The sequence below is a fragment of the Rhinoderma darwinii genome, chromosome 1 (assembly GCF_050947455.1).
Source record: "Rhinoderma darwinii isolate aRhiDar2 chromosome 1, aRhiDar2.hap1, whole genome shotgun sequence".
NCBI classification, from domain to species: domain Eukaryota; kingdom Metazoa; phylum Chordata; class Amphibia; order Anura; family Rhinodermatidae; genus Rhinoderma; species Rhinoderma darwinii.
In genome coordinates this window covers 412,759,807-412,779,525 of record NC_134687.1, presented here as the reverse complement: position 1 = coordinate 412,779,525, position 19,719 = coordinate 412,759,807, and the positions used below count along the sequence as shown (strand labels likewise).

General features: G+C 39.8%; 1 protein-coding gene across 1 annotated transcript in view; it reads left to right on the top strand.

The window, feature by feature from the left end:
• The window catches only part of LOC142759487 (olfactory receptor 4E2-like), a 44,555-nt gene extending 25,996 nt beyond the window's left edge, over nucleotides 1–18,559 (top strand). Inside the window, exons 3-5 of the mRNA XM_075861738.1 lie at nucleotides 15,586–15,610; nucleotides 16,950–17,052; nucleotides 18,556–18,559. Coding sequence (XP_075717853.1) covers nucleotides 15,586–15,610; nucleotides 16,950–17,052; nucleotides 18,556–18,559 — 132 coding nt within the window. The remainder of the gene's footprint in view (nucleotides 1–15,585; nucleotides 15,611–16,949; nucleotides 17,053–18,555) is intronic.
• Nucleotides 18,560–19,719: the final 1,160 nt, after the last annotated feature.

The following is a 19,719-nucleotide window of genomic DNA, read 5'->3' as shown; positions in this document are numbered from 1 at the left end:
ATGCAGCTAGTTTGGGCCTCAAAGCATACCTAACCTTTCAGGTGACTTTTCACAATAAGCTGTTATACAGTATGTGTATACATGAGGAATAACACTATTTATGGTCATTATAAAATTTGTATATGCCATTTCTTAGCAGTTTTCCCCTCTGCAGGCTGTTTATCTAATACTCAGTTTTCTCTGAGCTACCGTAGTGCTACAGCTATGATGTCTGCCATACATTGCACACATAGAGAAGAGAACAATCTGCACCCCTATCTCTTTGTAGCATACTCTCAAAAACAGCAGCATCATAGAGGCCACCATCCAGCAGTAATGAGTAATGTAGTTGTGAATCCAGCAATTGGGTGACATATAAGTCTTACTGGAAGCCGCAGCAGTGCCTCTGTGTGTCTCTCGCTGCTTCTCTGTCATCCTGCTTCTGCTCTTCTCTTCCCGCTCCACTCTCCATAGACTTTTATGGGCAGCTGTAACCTGATCCTTAAGTGAGACAATAGTTTGCCTTGTGTTGAGTAGTTGGAAAAATAAGTAAATTCAGAGTGAACAGTTAGGAAGGAAGCAGAGTTGAAGGAACGAAGGAAGAAAGGGGGTAGGAACGAAGCATAATAAGTGGAGAAAGAGGCAATTTTCTCTAATAAGATATGTTACAAAGTTTCTCATATTCTTTTCTACTATTGATTTGTGTAAAGTTTGTAAAAAAAAGTTAGTGACTATTTAAGGACATAGCGATTTTGTCATTTTTTTTATGACTGCATTCCAAAAGCCAGATAAAAGTCTAAGTTTATGCTCAGCTACGGTTGTTGTGCTAGGAGCACAACGTCCCAAAAGCAGTGTAGTATTATAGTACAATCTTTGGAGCTGCTGGGTGCGTCCAGCCAGATTCTGTCCCAGCAAATAAACGAAGAGACTGTCCCAGCGGAAGAACAAAGTGAGTTTAAAAATGAAAAAACTGCCCTTTGTCAGCGCTGCTCACTACTTCTTGTTTAAAACAATTTAGTCAGTGGAGAAATCAAGTTAAAAGTTACGTTTATTGTTACATTGTATGTGTATCCATCTACGCATTTCAGAGTCGTACCAGCTCCTTCCTCAGGCATTGCACAATTTGAAGAGACAAACTGGAATTTGAGCATAAAAAAACTGATGGGATGAATACCGTAGTCGACTACAGTATTCATCCTGTCAAAATGACGGAACCCTTGAACAGCGGAGACAAACTGCAACCATTGGGACCGGATCCGTCACCATTGAAATCAATTTTTAATGGAAACGGAAACCTATGCTTTCAGTTTGCGTCAGTCAGGGCTCTGTTCCGACGGAAAGCTCCAACTGAACATCGAAACGAAGCCCTGACGCAGATGTGAACGAAGCCTTATACTGAACTGTTGAATATGGAAGTTAAATGTATTATTTATGTTTGTTACTTGTGTAGGTAACTGTCAATATTGGGGGAAAGGGAAAGTACATTACTTGCACATGGGCCCTATGCAGTATTTGTCCGCACCTGGTATAAATACATCTGTTCTGAACGGCCCCTGTGTCTGCAACACCAAAACTCACAAATCGGGTAAGGAGGGCATTAACTCCTTCCCGCCGCATCCACTTTTGGACCAAATGACAGAGCCTCATTTTTTAAATCTGACGTGTTACTTATATGTGGTAATAACTTTGGAATGCTTTTACCTATAAAAACGATTCTGAGATTGTTTTCTCATGACATATTGTACTTTATGTTAGTGAAAAAATTTGGTCGATATGTTCAATATTTTTTTTTGAAAAACACCAAAATTTTGGGAAAATGGCCAAAAATTAGCATTCTTCTAAATTCAAATCTATCTGCTTATAAGACAGATAGTAATACCTCACAAAATAGTTACTAGTTAACATTTCCCATGTGTCTACTTTATGTTGGCATAGTTTTTTTTGAACGTCCTTTTGTTTTTCTAGGACGTTACAAAGCTTATAAGCAACAATTTCTCCCATTTTCAAGAAAATTTCAAAAGCCCAGTTTTTTAGGGAACAGTTCAGTTCTGAAGTGGCTTTGAGCTTTGGGGGCCTTATATATTAAGAACCCCCACAAATCACCCCATTTTAAAAATTGCATTCCTTAAATTATTCAAAACAGGATTTAGAAAGTTTCTTAATCCTTTAGGCGTTTCACATGAATTAAAGCAAAGTGGAAGGGAAATTTGCAAATTGAATCAATTTTTTGTAGAAATTCCATTTTAATCCGTTCCTGTAATACTGAAGACTTTACCAGAATAACACAACTGAATATTTATGCCCCGATTCTGCAATTTTTAGAAATATCCCACATGTGGCCCTAGTGTGCTAATAGACCGAAACAAAGGCCCTAGAAGCAAAGGAGCACCTAGATGATTTGAGAGCCTTCCTTTTCTTAGATTATATTTCAGACACCATGTCAGGTTAGAAGAGGTCTTGTGGTGTCAAAACAAAGGAAACACCCCGAAAAAGACCCCATTTTGGAAACTACACCGCTTGAGGAATTCATCTAGGGGTGTAGTGAGCATTTGGACTCCACAGGTGATTCATAGATTTCATTAGAATTGGGCAGTGAAAATGAAAAATTACAATATTTTCCAATAAGATGTAGCATTACCTAAAAAATTTTAACTTTTTCAACAAATAAAAGAGGAAATAGCACTGAAACATTTTAAAAGCAACTTCTGCAGACTACGGAAATACTGAACATGTGGTTATAAACTGCAAGCGGCAGGACTCAGAAGGGAAGGAGCGCCATTTAGCTTTTGGAGTGCAGATTTTGCTGGATTGATTTCTCTGCACCATGTCACATTTGCAAAGCTCCTAAGGTACAGGTGCAGTGGAAATCCCCCAAAAGTGACTCTATTTGGGAAACTACACCCCTCAAGGAATGTTTCAAGTGGTATAGTGAGCATTTTGACCCCACAGGTGTATCATACACTGGGCAGTAAAAAAAGAAAATGTCAATTTTGTCAAAGAAAATGTTGCCTTAGCCCTACATTCATAATTTTCCCAAGAGGTTAAAGGAGAAAAAGCAACCACAGTTTGTTACGCAATTTCTCCTGAATATGGCAATACCCCATTTGTTGCCATGAACTGCTGTTTGAGCACATGGCAGGGCTCAGAAGGTAAAGAGCACCATGCAACATCTGAGGCCTACTACGATGGCATTTACTGCCCTGTGTCATGAAAACAGAAACTTTGGGGTGTCAAAATATTAGAAACCCAGAAAAGTGACCCCATTTTAGGAAACTAAACCCCTCAAAGAATTCATCTAGCGGTATAGTGAGAAGATTTAGATTGTAATGTAACACCTTTCAAGGTATTCATCTAGGGGTATAGTGAGAATTTTTAAATTGTGAAGTGACAACCCTCTAGGTATTCATCTAGGGGTATAACAATAATTACTTTAATTTTAGTAACCAAGGGAGACAACCTGGAAAGCCTGCAATGGAGGGAGAGGGAATGGCAGGTCCCACTACCAACCTACCCACCATTCCATAAACTCCAGTCCAAAAAATAATTCAAAGGCCTCAACAAAAAAAGATTTGCTGAGACAAGCAATCTTATCTGGATTTATTATTCTCACCCAGATTTGCAACCTAGATGAGAAAGACACTCCCTCGGGTTCATGGTATAGTGAGAATTTTTAGTTTTGTTTTAGGTTGCTTTTTACAAATTTTAAATGAGCAAATTTTAAATGAGCAATGGGGCTGGTCTGTAAAAAAATGAATGATTTGTCATGGCCAGTATGGGAGACAGAAAAGGTGGATAAAGAATAAATAAATGAAAAATCCAAGGATGTGTGATATATTTTGAAACATTGTTTAATGCACAGGCCGGGATTTGTGGGACACGTCTCACATTGGTATGTGGTATCCTTACGAATGCCTCGCTTGGCGCATACACAGAATTTTTTTGGGGGCTTCTGTTTTTTTTTTCAGTAGGGGGGATTTCTGTGGGAAAATGCTGGCCGGGAATTGTCCTGCTGACGAAAGGACTAGATGAACTGCCATCTCCTACCTTGTCATCAAATATCAGGGCCTTGATAAATTTTTCCTGAAATTGCAGGAACATATCCCCACTGCCGGCATATCTGCAGAGGACAAAGGCGTTGTATAAAGCCATCTGTGTAAGATGCACAGACAGCATTTTATACCACACCTTTGTCTTGCACATGGCGCTGTATGGTTTTATGACCTGATAAACGCCAGCCATGTATTTATTGTACTCCTGCACACAAAATGGTTGGGGAACTTGGGTGGTGGATCCGCATACAGGGACATGGCTGCAGCTGCTGTCATGAATGCTGGTCAGTATAAGGACATCACTTTTATCCTTATATTTCAGGAGCAGCAGCCCTCAAGGCTAGTGGGTGTGGCTATTATTATTTAACACACCTGAGCACTTTCCTTCAGCAGCATTTTTGACCTGTCTGCGTCCTGCTGGGCTTATACCTGCCCAATTTTTGAGTATGGCCTTTTTTGTGTTTTTAATCTTATATTTCAGGAGCAGCAGATCATCGCTGCAGACAGCTCTGCTCACTCCTAATTTCAGTGTCTGACACAGCAAAGTTTTGGAAGGTCCTTCTATCTTTGCGGATTGTTCCGCACGCCAATGTGGATCTGGACGAGAGAACTTTTAGCAATGGGACACTATTGTAAAAGTTGTCCAGATATAAATGATATCCTTTGCCAAACAAAGGATGAACAAGATCCCATACGATCTTTCCACTAATTCCTAGAAAGGGGGGGCATTCTGGGGGATCTATATGGGAGTCTTTCCCCTCATAAACTCTAAAAGAGTAGGTGTAACCGGTGGCACTTTCACATAGTTTGTACAGTTTTATGCCGTACCGGGCTCTTTTATTGGGTAGATACTGCCTGAAGTGCAGTCTACCCTTGAAACTCACTAATGATTCATCCACCAAAATATTTTGTTGGGGGTATAAACTTGGGAAAAACTGCGGGAGTAGTGGGCAATTAATGATCTTATTTTATACAGCCTATCAAAATTCTGGTCCTGTTGGCTTGGACGGATTTGGAACTTAACTGTTCCACACCTCAGTAGTCCTTACCATTTGAAACTTTCCTGCGAATGTGTGGCACAATCTAACCGTGTCCCATCTAGGAGTACCGTTCTGCAGCGGCTTCTATGACTGTGAAATATATTGGACGAAAATCAGTCATAATCCGTTTGATCAGATTTTATTCTGTGTTTTGGTAGGCAAGATGAAAAAAAAACCACATACACGGTAATACCAATTATGTGTAGTTCTTGTTTTTCCATAAAAAAGGCATTTGGTTAGGGACTTGAAGATGCCATTGTTTGATTGCGGTGTATTGTCCTGTCAGTGTAAAGCTATTAGGGCACTTAAACTAGAGCACCGTAAAAATGAAGTGCTGTAGGCTAACCCTTGAGAGACCAGCCTGTTTTGGCCTTAAAAGTGTACCTCCAAAGTAGGGCTGGGGGATTATGACCTTAATCAAAATTACAATTAATGGAACATGTAACCCCAATTACCATTAATGAACGATTATTTAGGCAACACCCATTTTTTCATACCACACCGCCTATTTGCAAGCTACACCATTGAATTAATATTTATCGCCCGAACATGCTGTATACTACTGTATATAACATACCCCCTGCCACTGCCTCCATAGTGCTCACCACACAGTATAATGCCCCATAGCTGCCGCAACACAGTACAATGTACCTGTAGCTGCCCTCCACACAGTATAATGCTCCCCATAACTGCCTTTCATAGTATAATGCCCCCCATAACTGCCCTCCACACAGTATAATTCCCCTATAACTGCCTTCCACACATTATAATGCTCCTATAGCTGCCCTCCACACATTATAATGCCCCTATAGCTGCACGCACACAGTATAATGCCCCCTATAACTGCCCTCCACACAGAATAATGCCTGGAAAAAATAAAAATAATTGAGAAAACCGAAATGCACAAGATGACGTCGATTAATTGCGCTAAATTTCGATTTCTGTTATTTTTCTATTAATTGCCCAGCCATACTCAAAAGATACTCTCCCACCCAATCTGACATAGAGCATGGAGAGTCTGTAACTGCACACTGGGCGGGCACAGGTCCTAATAATTAAAGTAGGACCCGTGCATGATACTCGCGGGGCGTCGTACAGTTGTCCTGGTAACTGCACTGCCCAGCGTGCAGTTACAGCTCTCCATGCCCAATGTCAGATCGGGAGGGAGGATAACTTTAGAGGGACACTTTAATGACCCAGCAATTTTTTCATCGTCGCATTCAAAGAGCTATAACTATTTTATATTTCCGTCAACATAGCTGTATGAGGGCTTGTTTTTTGCAGGACGAGTTATAGTTTAATGTAACTATGTTGACTTGCATATAGTTTATTGATTAACTTTTATTAAGTTTTGGGGAGGAATGGAGAAAAAAAAACAGCAATTCGACAAATATTTTTTGCATTTTAAATATACACCGTTTACTGTACGGTGCAAATAACATGTTACCTTTATTCTATGGTTCTATTCGATTACGGTGATAGCAAATATGTATATTTCATGTTCTACTACTTTTGCACAATAAAAACACTTTTAATATAAAATAATTTGTTTTTGCATCGTTGTGTTCAAAGAGCAATAACTTTTTATTTTTTCTGTCGATGTAACCGTATGGAGGCTTGATATTTGCGGGATGGGATGTAGTTTGATTAGTATTTAATATTTTGGAGTAAATGTACTTATTAATTAACTTATATCACAGTTTTTGTGTAAGGGCGGGGTAGAAAAAAAAGCTATTTTAACGGATACGGGATAAAAGTGTGACCGCTGGGGGTCTGACCGTTCGGACCCCCAGCTAACAGAACAGGGGACAGAAATTCCCCTGAAGTGCTCAATGAAAATGCAGCGCTGGTACGCACCTGAACGACATATGCTCCATAGACTTCTATAGAGCGGCCGGAGACAGCGGTCTCAGATGTCCCATAGAAATCAATGGAGCGCTGCTCCATTCTTATCGAACGTTTAAGAGGAATTCCGGTCTCCCCCCTTCTACTCATCGCTGGTTGTCCCAATGGTCAGACCCCCAGCAATTACACATGTATCCCCTATCCTGGGCTGACATGATTTCTGTACTAGGGGCTTATAATCAGCCCCTAGGCTCCATAAGTTATATCAGCTCCTGGTACAGAAATCATGTAAGCCCAGAGCCCACACAGAATTAATCAGCCTCTACTGTAGGGGCTGATTACTTCTCTGTGGGCTGACATGATTTCTGTACTAGGGAGACTCATCACTTATGTAGCCTAGTACAGTGATCATGTCAGCCAAAAAAACATAGACACACTCAATAATTGTCACTCACACAAGCTCAATTTCCCGTCTGTGACTGGCTGGTGGCTGCTATTCTTAAATGTAAGTGGCTCAGCTTAGCCGGAAGACAATAATTACAGCGCCGCCGCCGCGCGCCAACAGGTATTCGGAGAGGGGGAGGTGGAGACTAGTATTGAGGGTGACGGCAGCGCTAGCTCCACACAGAACATCCTAACGCTGGCCTGGCCTGTAAATTCAGGCACCTGGGCGGTATAGTTGTCCGCAGCTACCCATGTCAGCTCACTGACGTGAGTCTGCACTGACAGGGGGGGGGGGTGCAGACTCAGAGTCACTGGAAATGGATGAAGATGAAAGCATGAACTGCGCTTCACTTTTAATCGAGCTGTCCGTATTGTAACACATCATTTCATATTCTTCCTCGGCTGAGAAGGTGGTGATCACTGGTCAGTGGGCAGAAAAGGGGCAGATCGCTGGGTTTTGGGGTTTCTATAACACTCTTCACACAGGCTTCCGACTATGACAAGCTCTCCGATAGAAATTAGCTTGTCAGAGCCGGAGATGCTGGCAAAACAATCACTGGAATGAGGATAGAGCTTATAAAATATAACTTTTACTTATTATTTGTTAAAAATTTGCAAATACATACACAAAGGACAACTTTATAGAATAAAACTGTACTCCCTTTTGTGAGAGAAAAATGACATTCTGTTTGGTCACGAATTACCCATTTGTGCAGGTTGTGACCACTTTTTTACAGAGTAGATACAAAGCTCCAAATATTACTACATAAGCAAGAGGTTTTTCAAGAGGTATATTTGGGGTAATCCACCCCCCTACCCGTTCTATAATGTATCCAAGTCCATCTCGATCCTTTAGCAGGGGACTGGGAAACCTCCTTTTTTCCTTTTACGTGTATCCAGGCAACAAGTATTATGCCTTCTCCCGACGTGTTTCCTTGAGGCCAGAATTCTTCAGGGGAGATTAGGCCAATTAGCCTCTACTATCGGAGGCTTTGGAGCAAGAAAGAGATAAATCTTATGCAGGGGCAAAGATAGGTAAATGCATCTGTTCCCACGATGCTGGGATAAACGCCTGTCACGGCGTGTAACATCCTCGAAGAAGGTTCTCTAGCTAGAGACTAAAATTGAACTTTTTGGCCATCATGGGAAACGCTATGTTTGTCCCTAGGAAGGCTCTAGGAAGGCGGAGGGGAACATTCCTTCCTGTAGTAAAATATAAAAAAATGATACAAATTTGGTATACTGCACGTTGAATGCCCAAAAAAAAAAAAAATACTCAAAAAACAGTGCCAGAATCGCTTTTCTTTCATTCCACTGTAACAATTTGTGACTGTAACAATTTGGACTACTTTGTCTGGTTCATTACATAAAATCTAATTCAAATACTTTCGCAAGTCATAATGTCTGTGGGGCAGAAAACCTCTTTAATGGTCTGCTGACTTCAGAACTTCTTCACAATATAATGATATTAATGAATTAAAAGGATTGTCCAATTTCAGCAAATTTCTGTTATTTTTTGTGTAATTAAGTTTTCCAACATACTTACTGTATTAATTTCTGAGTGGATGAAACTCTGTCCATCCATGATCATGTGATGGACACACAGCTGCTGGGATCAGTAGACGACACAGCTCTTATACACTTGCAACTGTAACGAACCCTGCATCTGTGTGTCCATAGCGTGACTAGGACAGAATTTTATTCCACTGAAAGTAAACAATGAATGTTCCTACTGAATAACAAAAAGCAACGATTTAAAAAACTGTGAGAAATTAATATAAAAATTATATTGGAAAATAATTTCTTATTATTATATCAAAAATAAAAATTATTTACTGAAACTGGACTACACTTTTAATATACATAAGCATATGATTTTTATTATTTGATTTAGTTAAAAAAAAAAAAGGCAAAACAAGATGACCTATAACTAAATGCCCTTTTCATGCAGTTAACTTTACCTTCTTTCAACTGACAGATGCTTTACCGCAAAACCAAGTAGATCAAGTAATAAGTAACAGCAGTGTTTAAAAGTAACAATGTAGCATTGAAAACTTATTCTAGTCATAGGAGCAAAGACATGAAAGAAAGTAAGAACTTGATCAAGAGATTTATATTCAGAAACACCAATGATTTTCTATACTGTGAATGTACAATAAAAATACAATACCATACCGTTTTTTGAGCAATATTCAATTATTGCAGGCACGATGGAAAAATGTTACAATAAATGGAAGCATGTTCATTGTTCTATAATCTGCAATTCTGAAATGAGCTTTCTAATACTTTGCACTCGGTGACTCGTCTCACATTGATAAATTGTATGACTTAATTGTATAGAAACATTTCTTGGTTAGCAGGGAGTGGATATTGAAAAAACAACATGAGACAAATAATTCAAATGTATAAATTAAATTTCTTGATTCATATAGGCGCAATTTTGATATTGAAGTTTACAGTTTACATAAACTTTATGGACAAAAGTATTAAGACATCTACACTTTCCACCTACAGGAGAATTTATGACATCCCATTCTAAAACGATAGGCATTAATATGGAGTTGGTTATCCCTTTGCAGCTAAAACATCTTCCACTCTTCTGGGAAGACTTTCTACAAGACTTTAGAGTGTGTCTGTGAGAATTTTTGCCCATTCATCCAGAAGATCATTTGTGAGGTGAGACACTGATGTTGGACAAGAGGGCCTGGCTCGCAATCTCTGTTCTAGTTCATCCCAAAGGTCTCTGATGGGGTTGATGTCAGGGCTCTGTGCGGGCCAGTCAAGTTCTTCCACACCAAACTCACCCAACCATATCTTTGTGGACCTTTCTTTGTGCACTGGGGCACTGTCCTACAGGAACAAAAGAAGGCTTTTCCCAAACTGTTCCCACAAACTTGGAAGAATACATTAGTCCAAAATGTCTTTGTATGCTAAAGCATTAAGATTTCTCTTCACTGGAACTAAGGGGCCTAGACCAACCCCTGAAAAACAACCCCATAGCATTATCCCTACTCCACCAAACAATGCACTCAGACAGGTAACGTTCTCCTGGCATTCGCCAAACCCAGACTCATCCATCGGACTGCCAGAAAGAGAAAGGTGATTGATTACTCCACAGAACATGTTTCCAGAGTCCAGTGGTGGCGCGCTTTACACCACTCCAACCGATGCTTGGCATTGTGCTTTGTGATGTAAGGCTGGCATGCAGGTGCTCGGCCATGGAAACCCATGCCATGAAACTCCCGGCGCACATTTTATTTTACTGATGATAATGCCAGAGGAGGTTTGGAACTCTACAGATATTGAGTCAGCAGAGTGTTGGTGACCTTTATGCATTATGTGCCTCAGAACTCAACAACCTCGCTCTGTAACTTGGCTGAGTTGCTGAGGTTCCTGAACGCGTCCATTTTGCATTAATACCACTCACAGTTGATCGTGAAATATCTAGGAGGGAGGAAATGCCACAAACTGACTTGTTACAATAGTGACATCCAATTACAGAACCACGCAGCAATTCAGTGATCTCTTTAGAACGACCCATTCTTTCACAAATGTTTGTAAAGACAGACGGCATGGATAGGTGCTGGATTTTATACACCTATGGCAAAGGGACTAAATGAAACACCTGAATTCAATGAGTAAGTGGTGTGTCCCAATACTTTTGTCTATATAATGTATGTAATTTTTTACATATCAGTTAAGTGACTTTGTAAATACATTGCATTACTTATCTTGTATGGATCTGTATTGTAGTTCATTGTATGGATCTGTATTGTAGTTCATAGCTAAGAGTCAAGTTAAATATAGCTACATCTTTATATGAAAACTCAATTAACCCTAACTATATATTTTTTTCACATTTATGCTTACGTCCAACAAAGTGAGGATGTTATCCAGTAATATGGCTCAGTTCTCGATTTATGAACGGATGATGCTCTCTTGGAATTGGCTTCCAGTTACATACGGATGTAGCTATCTTTTTGTTGACTCTGATAACGTGCTGCAGCGTGATATCACACAACAAACGCCATTGAAAATTCATTGAAAAAGTCAAGTTAAAGTTTCTTGACACTGCGTATTTAATGCATTAAAAGTCAAAATAAAGATGGCTACATCTGCAATATTTTAGCAGTTTTTCAACATCTTTTTTTACAGGTCTTATATGTGGTAAACCTGTGCTCATAGGGTTTTTTTTTACTCAGTTCTCCTCTAGATGACTAAAGGCGTGGTATAAGTAGTGGTAGCACACAGGTGTCTATAGCTCGGTACTGTGGCAGACATCTACAGGAAGGTGAAAAGCTTTCAACATCACAGCTGTTGTGACTCTTTTATTACAGAAATGAACCTCAAATTTTGCACATTTCTGAATTCCACTCTTATCTATTTTTTCTTATTAACATATTGTGTTCAAGGCAATGATGTGTCAAAAAGTTATACAGAAGAGACAGTAAGAGAAGGGGACTCCATAACTTTGAATTGTAGCTACAGATCCACCAAGTATGTATTAATCTGGTATGTCCAGAAGCCTGGCGGATCTATCATATTCCTTCTTCATGATCAATCCAAGAAAGAAGATCTGGATAAGGAGTACAAGGAGCGGATCTCTGCCAGTCATTACCCGGAGAGCCAAAGCTTTCCACTGACAATGAGAAACATTCAACGATCCGACACAGGAACTTATTACTGTGCTCTAGAGCATGGCACTATATGTACCACACAAATCTGAGTAGTACTAAAACTCTAAAACTCTACCAGATGATATAGACATTTTTTTTTCAGCTGTAATTGGACATGTAAGCCAGCTTAAAAAATTTTTTTATGTTAAGTTATCAATTATATTGCAATAATCATATTTGTTAATAATTTCTCTGTCATAGATTGGTAGATGCATGGAAGACAGCATGGAAGGAGTCTCCTAAGGGCCAATTGTCTACCTGTAAAATGACAATGGTTGTCGTCAAAGAAGTATTATTATTGACTCAGACTTAGGCCTCATGCACACTTCCGTCGGCCGTTGTACAGCCGTTAATGACGGTCCCGTCACACACGGGCTGCACACGGATGGCTTCCGTGTGCAGCCTGTTGTTTCACGGACCAAATTCAATGCAAAGGCCGAGACTCTTCCGTCAAAAACGGGCAGGAGTAGGACCTGCACTACTTTTGACGGAACGGCCGCACGGTTCCGTTAAAACAACGGACGTGTGCATGGCCCGATTTAAATGAATGGGTTCAGGGTGCTATCTGTGACAATAACGGATAGCACCCTGAAGGAAAAAACTGAAGTGGGCATGAGGCCTAATGTAACACTGCATGGCTACATAGAATAAATACAATACAGATACGCAAATAGGGTTGGACAGCTGATACCATAGGTGCCATATTACAATAATATTGTTAGGTATGTATCCTATTTTTCTATGGATCCTAAATAAAAGGACATGACACAATATGAAGCTCAAATGGGATGTGATTTTATATACAGTAGGTTATGAGTTCAGCATCACCACAGTAGAAGAAGTCAGCAACTAGCCGGTCTATAAACTTCCGAATGACAGATGTGCACTTTTTAGTGCTACTTTACTCTCTGAAAGAATCCTAGATAATGGGAAGGGATAGTGATGATGATAATAATAATAATAAAATACACATCACATTTTATTTACTTAGGCAATAACATATTGCATTTATTGGATTATTTGTCATATCGGGTCATGGGACTAATACTAATGTGACTAGTTAGCAAGTAGGGCTAGTTTTATTCACCTTATAGTGAAAGGTGAGCCATTTGGTCATGTGACTCACCATGAAGGAGGCCTGTATGTAGCTGTCGCTTTTAGGACAAGCCTCAATTGCCTCTACTTCCTCACTATCAGATGACTTGAAAGTGAATAATATTGATTATCTCATTATTATCATTGGATCTGAGCAAAGGTGACAAGGGCCAATTTGAGATGGCTAGACAACTGGGTCAGAGCATCTCCAAAATGGCAGGCCTTGTGAGGGGTGTTCCCAGTATCCAGTGGTTAGTACCTACCAAAATAAGTTCAAGGCAGAACAACCAGTGAACCGGTGACAGGGTCATGGGCGCCCAGGGCTTATTGATTTTCATCTGAATTGATTCCACAGTGTTGAAAAAGTGTTGAAAAAGTTAATGCTGGCAATGATAGAAAAGTATTCCATAATTACAATGCCTCTTTAAGCAGTATAATGCACCCTGCCACACTGCAAAAATTGGTGAGGAATATGTCAAAGAATTCAAGGTGTTGACTTGGCCTCCAAATTCCCCAGATCTCAATACGTTTAAATATCTGGGATGTGCTGAAAAGCAAGTTCAATCCATGAAGGCCCCACCTAGCAACTTACAGGACTAAATCTGCTGCTAAAACCTTGGAGCATGTACCACAAGATACCTTCAGAGGGCTCTTGGAGTCCATGTCTCAACAGGTCAGAGCTGGCATGAGGGGAACCTACACAATATTAGGCAGGTGGTTTTGATGGTATGGCTGAATGATTTATAATTAAACCTGTTATTTTATTCTATGAAGCAAAAAATTATGTTGTAAGAGAGACCTGCATGTCTCTTAACATGACAATAACCTTGTCTCCTCTACTTTTACTGTTCCTTCTGGCTCCAGGCAACATTCCTCCCCCTTTTTCTACCTGACTCGGACCATATCTCCAGATTTTCTTGCATGTCTCTTACCATACGTAAATCCTCCTCTCAATCATCCTCCAACCTCATTTTAGCTCTTTACATTAGGCCTCATGCACACGACCGTAGTCATGTGCACGGTCGTAATTTTTTGGGTTGGATGGTCGCGGAGTGTCACCCGCGGGCCGCCCGCAAATCGTGGGCCGTGCACAAGGCTGCGTGCATTAATTACTATGAGCCTGCACCGCAGAACACAGCAGTAATAAGACATGTCCGTTCTTTCTGCGGTCCAGGCTCCTGGGCCATGCACGGACCGTGGAAACCACGGTCGGGTGCATGGGCCCATAGAAATGAATGGGGCCGCAATTCACCCGTGGATTTTCGGGTGAATTGTGGCCGCAAAATCAGGTTCGTGTACATGGGGCCTAATACTTCTATATTATTTCCAACTTATCTAATTGTTACACCTGCCTCAATCTTGACCATATCTTCATCCGTAAATAAAGGGATGGTGGGAACAGTCCTTTAGTAGATATTAGTTTCTTGCACGTAACCTGGTGAGTTTCATCCAACCCACCCACACCAGCATACAATTTCAAAACTTGTTAGGTGACAGTACTCAGTACACCATCAGAAATAGTGTTCTTTATTTCAACATGCAATGTTTCGGCTAACATTAAGCCTTGAGACGGTCGAAACGTTGCATGTTGGAATAAAGAACACTTTTCTCATATCTGATGGTGTACTGAGTGCTGTCACCGAACACGTTTTTGAATCATATCTACATCCTCATCTGCCTGCTTTACCATATCTCCCCCTACTCTCAGGCTACCTCTATCCTGCTCTAGCATAAACTTCTAGCCACCTTTCCCTTTTCTCTAAGAATCTCAACATTTCTCTCACAATTTTTCCAGATTCCTCTCCTCGTCTGTGACTGCACCTAGGTTGTCTTCCATACAGCGTGCCTTTTTCCACTGGACCTCCTATCTTCTCTCACCTACCCTAACGTAACTTTCCTACTGTTAACCCCTTAAGGACCATGACAATTTTAGCCATAAGGACTAAGTGCATTCTTTTTTTTTTTTTCTACTTACTCACATTCCATCAGCCATTACTTATTTTTAAACTTACATGAATAATTGAGGACTTTTTTTTTTGGAGGGAGTCACACATTTTTAATGCATCATTTTTAAGTACTTATTTGATGGAGGTTTATTTAATTTTTTTTATAACAGTATAAATAAAAAATGGCATTTGTTGCTGTTTTTATTTTTTTTATGTGTCACTGAAAAAAACGCTTAAATGTAGTTATGAAATAATGACAAAATGCAGACTATTGAATAGATGTGAAAATTTGCTGGAATACATACAGTACCGGTGCTACATGAACATATTTGACATAATAGTTGTATTATGCCTTCGTTATTTTACATTTGGATTGCATTACTTTGCCTTATATACAAGAGACCATATTTGTGAAGTATGAACATATACAGTTTCACTTTTCCACGCTTTTAACCCAGCGGATTTTAATTAAGGAATGATCTCATAAGTGTTTCTGCTCTTGTACTCTCAGTTGGCAACTGGGGGCACATCTAAAGGTGAGTTCATTCCATCTTTTCACATGTTGTGGTGCTGTGTGGTGGTGTCTGTTGCTGTGGTGCTGCACTTGTGGGGGGACATGGCCCAGAGCCAAGGTGACTTGGCCTGGCAGCAGGGGTGCTTCTGGGCCTCTGGGTTGCTCCCTCTGCGGGTGCGGTATTGTGCTGCCGGGCACATTCATGCAATGCTGCAACCAATAGAGTAGGGACCCACTTATCAGAGGTCGCTGTAAAGTGGCAAGTGGGCTTATACAATTTGATCAAAATGTTATCTAAGAACATCATGTTCATGTTCATTGATTAAATTCAGGAACCAGTTTTTGAACTCTTGTGTCTCACTGTGAGCAAAGGATACTAACCTTTCATTTGACAAGGGAACTTAACTGGAAACCATTCAAAGTAAGTGACCTTTCTGTTAGTAACTATAACACTAGTAGCAACTAAACTAAATAGCACTAAAATACTATTAGTAACTTTCAACCAAGAAACTGAACATTCTCTGTGCATCAGTTGTAAGGTACTTCTAGCAGCTGTCGTAACTCTTAGCTATCTTTTTAAATATCCTCATTAAAAGTAGCCCTTAATAGGAAAAAACAAGCCTGTAAGAGACTTACCTTAGTAATTCCTCACCCCTTCTCCATTCCCCATTGTCACCGCTTAGGTACTCCGCCACTCTGGGTGTTTACTTTTCTGAATAGTGGCATGTTCTCCATAAAGACATACTATAAACTTTGGATAAAATTCTGTAATTCCAAATCAGTAAAATGTATGTAATATATGTAATTTTTACACAGTTATTCAGCTTAAAGAGTAAGGGCACATTCAGACGTGGCGGAATTGTTGTTGGATTCCGCTGCTGACAGCCACAGTGGAATTCTGCAGCAGCCGTTTTTTACATTTGTTTCTATACATTTGTTTCTATACATTTTTAGTTCAGACGTTGCGGAAAATAACTGAGCGGAAATTAGGCTGCGGTGCAGATTTTTCCCTCCGCAGCATGCTCATTCAGAGAAGAAGCAGGATTTCACTGCGTATTTCAGCCTTTGCAATGCAAAAACTGAAATCTGTGGCAAGTCTGCTGTGATATCTGCAACGTCTGAATTACCTGTCAAATATGCAAATGTTGCTGCAGATTCGTTGCGTAATTGCTCCGAATCTGCACCAACATTTGCAGCGGAAAAATTCTGCCACGTCTGAACATGGCCTAACTGTCATTTTAGCAAACTTTTGATATGTCATGACATTTCAGAAGTTTAGATCAGTGGGGGTCCTTGAGGTACCCCCCCATCACAAAAACGAAAGGGTCAGAATCGCTCATCCGAGCGCTTTGCCTCATTAGGTTCGGCTCTTGAGCCTGATGATGCAGTCATAGACTTGCAATGTGAGCCCGTCTTCAGGCATACTAGGATTGCCGATTGCAGCAGAAGAGGCAAGACGCTCAGGTGAGCGCTTCTGACCATTCATTTTAGCAATCGGCGGGGCTCTTAGCACCCAGACCCCAATCAATCAAAACTTCTGACATGTCACTATGACATGTAAAAAGTTTGCTGAAACATTTACTCTCTAATCTACTGCAGAGGGGAGGGTTTGGGGCTCTAAATGTCAGACAATTCCTTGTTCGGACACGGTAAAGCTAATTTGCATATGGTGTGCTAGAATGAAACTCTTTTTTAACCCTGATGCAAGCACTAGGAAATTCAACACTGGTTTGTTGCTGCACCTTTACCCTATCGTTACCCTAGTCATTAATTTCCATGGGAGTTATAGAAACATCCGAGCAAGTTTTGGCTGTTTCCTTGAACCCCATAGAACAGAATAGAGAGAGTTGTGCAAATATGTGGCCACCTTTCTATCCAATTTCTTCCTGGATAGAGGTTCCGGAGGTGGGACCTGCATCTATCAGACATTTATGACATATACCGTGGATATGCCATAAATGTTTAAGTTGGGAATACCCCTTTAACTAAAACAAACAAATAGAAATACTACTTATTTAGAGTTACTTGAGTTCTAGCCTACAGGATTAATATTTCTACAAAGCAATGAATCAGTGTGCATGTTGGTGCGAGATCATTAGAGTTTCAACAAGGTACCAGGCTGACAGTGGAACCAGGTGGGCGCTTGTTAATAGTAAACAGGATTCATGCATTTATTATTACTGATGTGATATACATATGACCATTTGATAATCAGCGTGCTCCTTCAGTTGGCTTAGTATTTCCTTTAGACTGTTTTCACATGGCTGTAATACAGCCTCATTTTAGGGTTTGTATTAAAGCCCCGACACCCAGACCATCTGCAGTTCTACTAAATCAACGTAGATCATCATGGGACCCTATGAAGATGATCGTGTCTGGTTCTGAAGAAACTTAGGTCTGGGCGTTACAGCCATAGTACTGTTGCAAACAAATATTTGAGTTTCCCTTATATTACTGTTTTTATGTTCGCTGATGGCCGCACCCTTGAATATTAATGTATTACAATCTATAACGTATATAAATTGTCAGCACTTTGCATGAAAAGCTAAAAACAGAAAAATTGTAACTATTTTAACACAGAAAACCCATTGTATTAAAAGTTAAGTTCTCTTAAAGTAACATATTAGCATAACTTTATTTTTTAGATATGCAAAGTAATCTGTCTTTTTTTTAACTGCACATGGGATATTTCCTTTAACCCTTATATATAACACATAAAAAGTTTTTTGTTTTTTTTTCAACTGCAGATGGGATTTATGTCTATAAAAAGACTTGTGCTTTTCTGTCAGTGCCAAAAGGGGGCATTTATATCTGCTATTAATCTCTCAAACATCTTTATTATTAAACTTTTTGCACTGCTTTTAATGTCTTCATAGGATAAAATATTTATCTTTGGGTGTGTTGCTGTTCTCGTAGAATTATGAAAGCTTTTATTTTATTTAATGGTAAATTTTTCTTCCGCCACAGATGACAACAAAGTGACTTCACCCTCAGTGTTTGTGTTGAAGTCTCAGAAGGAAAACCACCTTGTGGCTTGTTTGGCTTACAATTTCTACCCAAAGACTCTTGAGATCTACATGAATTCCACAAAGCACAGCTTTGGTCTTGACAAAATCTCCACAAAGCTGTCACGACAGGGAAAATACAGTGCTGCGCTTGTGGCCAACTTGGGGACAAATAATGTGCAATGTCAGGCCAAGCACCAAGAAAAATGGGTGACAAACACTGAGACCACTTCAAAGCTAAAAGGTGCAATAGTAACATTTAACTTCTATTTCTATAAATGTATGACATTCCGAGAAAGGAATAATAGCTCTCTACTGTATAGATCCATTATTTAGTTTAGAAAGAGGACAGGTTGAATGACCTATATAACTAAGTTTTACCAATTCGAGTTCAAGTAATGTAAGGAGGCAGGATTTCTTCTTTATTGCATTTGACCTACAGACGGAACACTTCAGTTTCACTGATACATTTAAAAAAATAATACACATTCATACTTTCAAAATAATTGTATTCCAAATCAAAGGACATTTTAAATAAGCACTGTCTTTTTAATAAACACTGCATAAATTAATAGTATATATATACGAATGTAAGGAACTTTGTAATACAAATTATTCCAGAAAAATGCCTCTTTCTCCACTTATCAGGCACCCCCCCAGTCCTAAACTGTTCACTCACTGAATTTACTGCTAAATCTATCCTGACAGACGAGATAGATTATCAGCTCGCCAACAATTCAGGTTACTTGCTGCCCATACAAGTCTATGGAGAGGGGAGAGGGAGAAGGAGAAAAGTGAGACAGTCCAATTTGTGGGCTAGTCCTGCAAAAAACAGGACTGTTGACAGTTATGCACGTTGTTATTAATGTCATATTTTGGGCAGAAATGATATGCTGTGCTATGCCAAGTGAAGGGCACAAGGGGATGGTGTATGTCACTGTTCATTAAAACCCAGTGTCATGTACTATAAAAATCTAATCAGAAAATAATTAGAAAGGGGGAAGTGATATATTATCTGTTGCAACTTTGTCCCCTGGTTATGGAGCTACAAGCACTGCTGTATTTCTTTATAGTTAACATGATTATAGACAAGGAATGTGTACATTGGGCTCATTTAAAGATAACT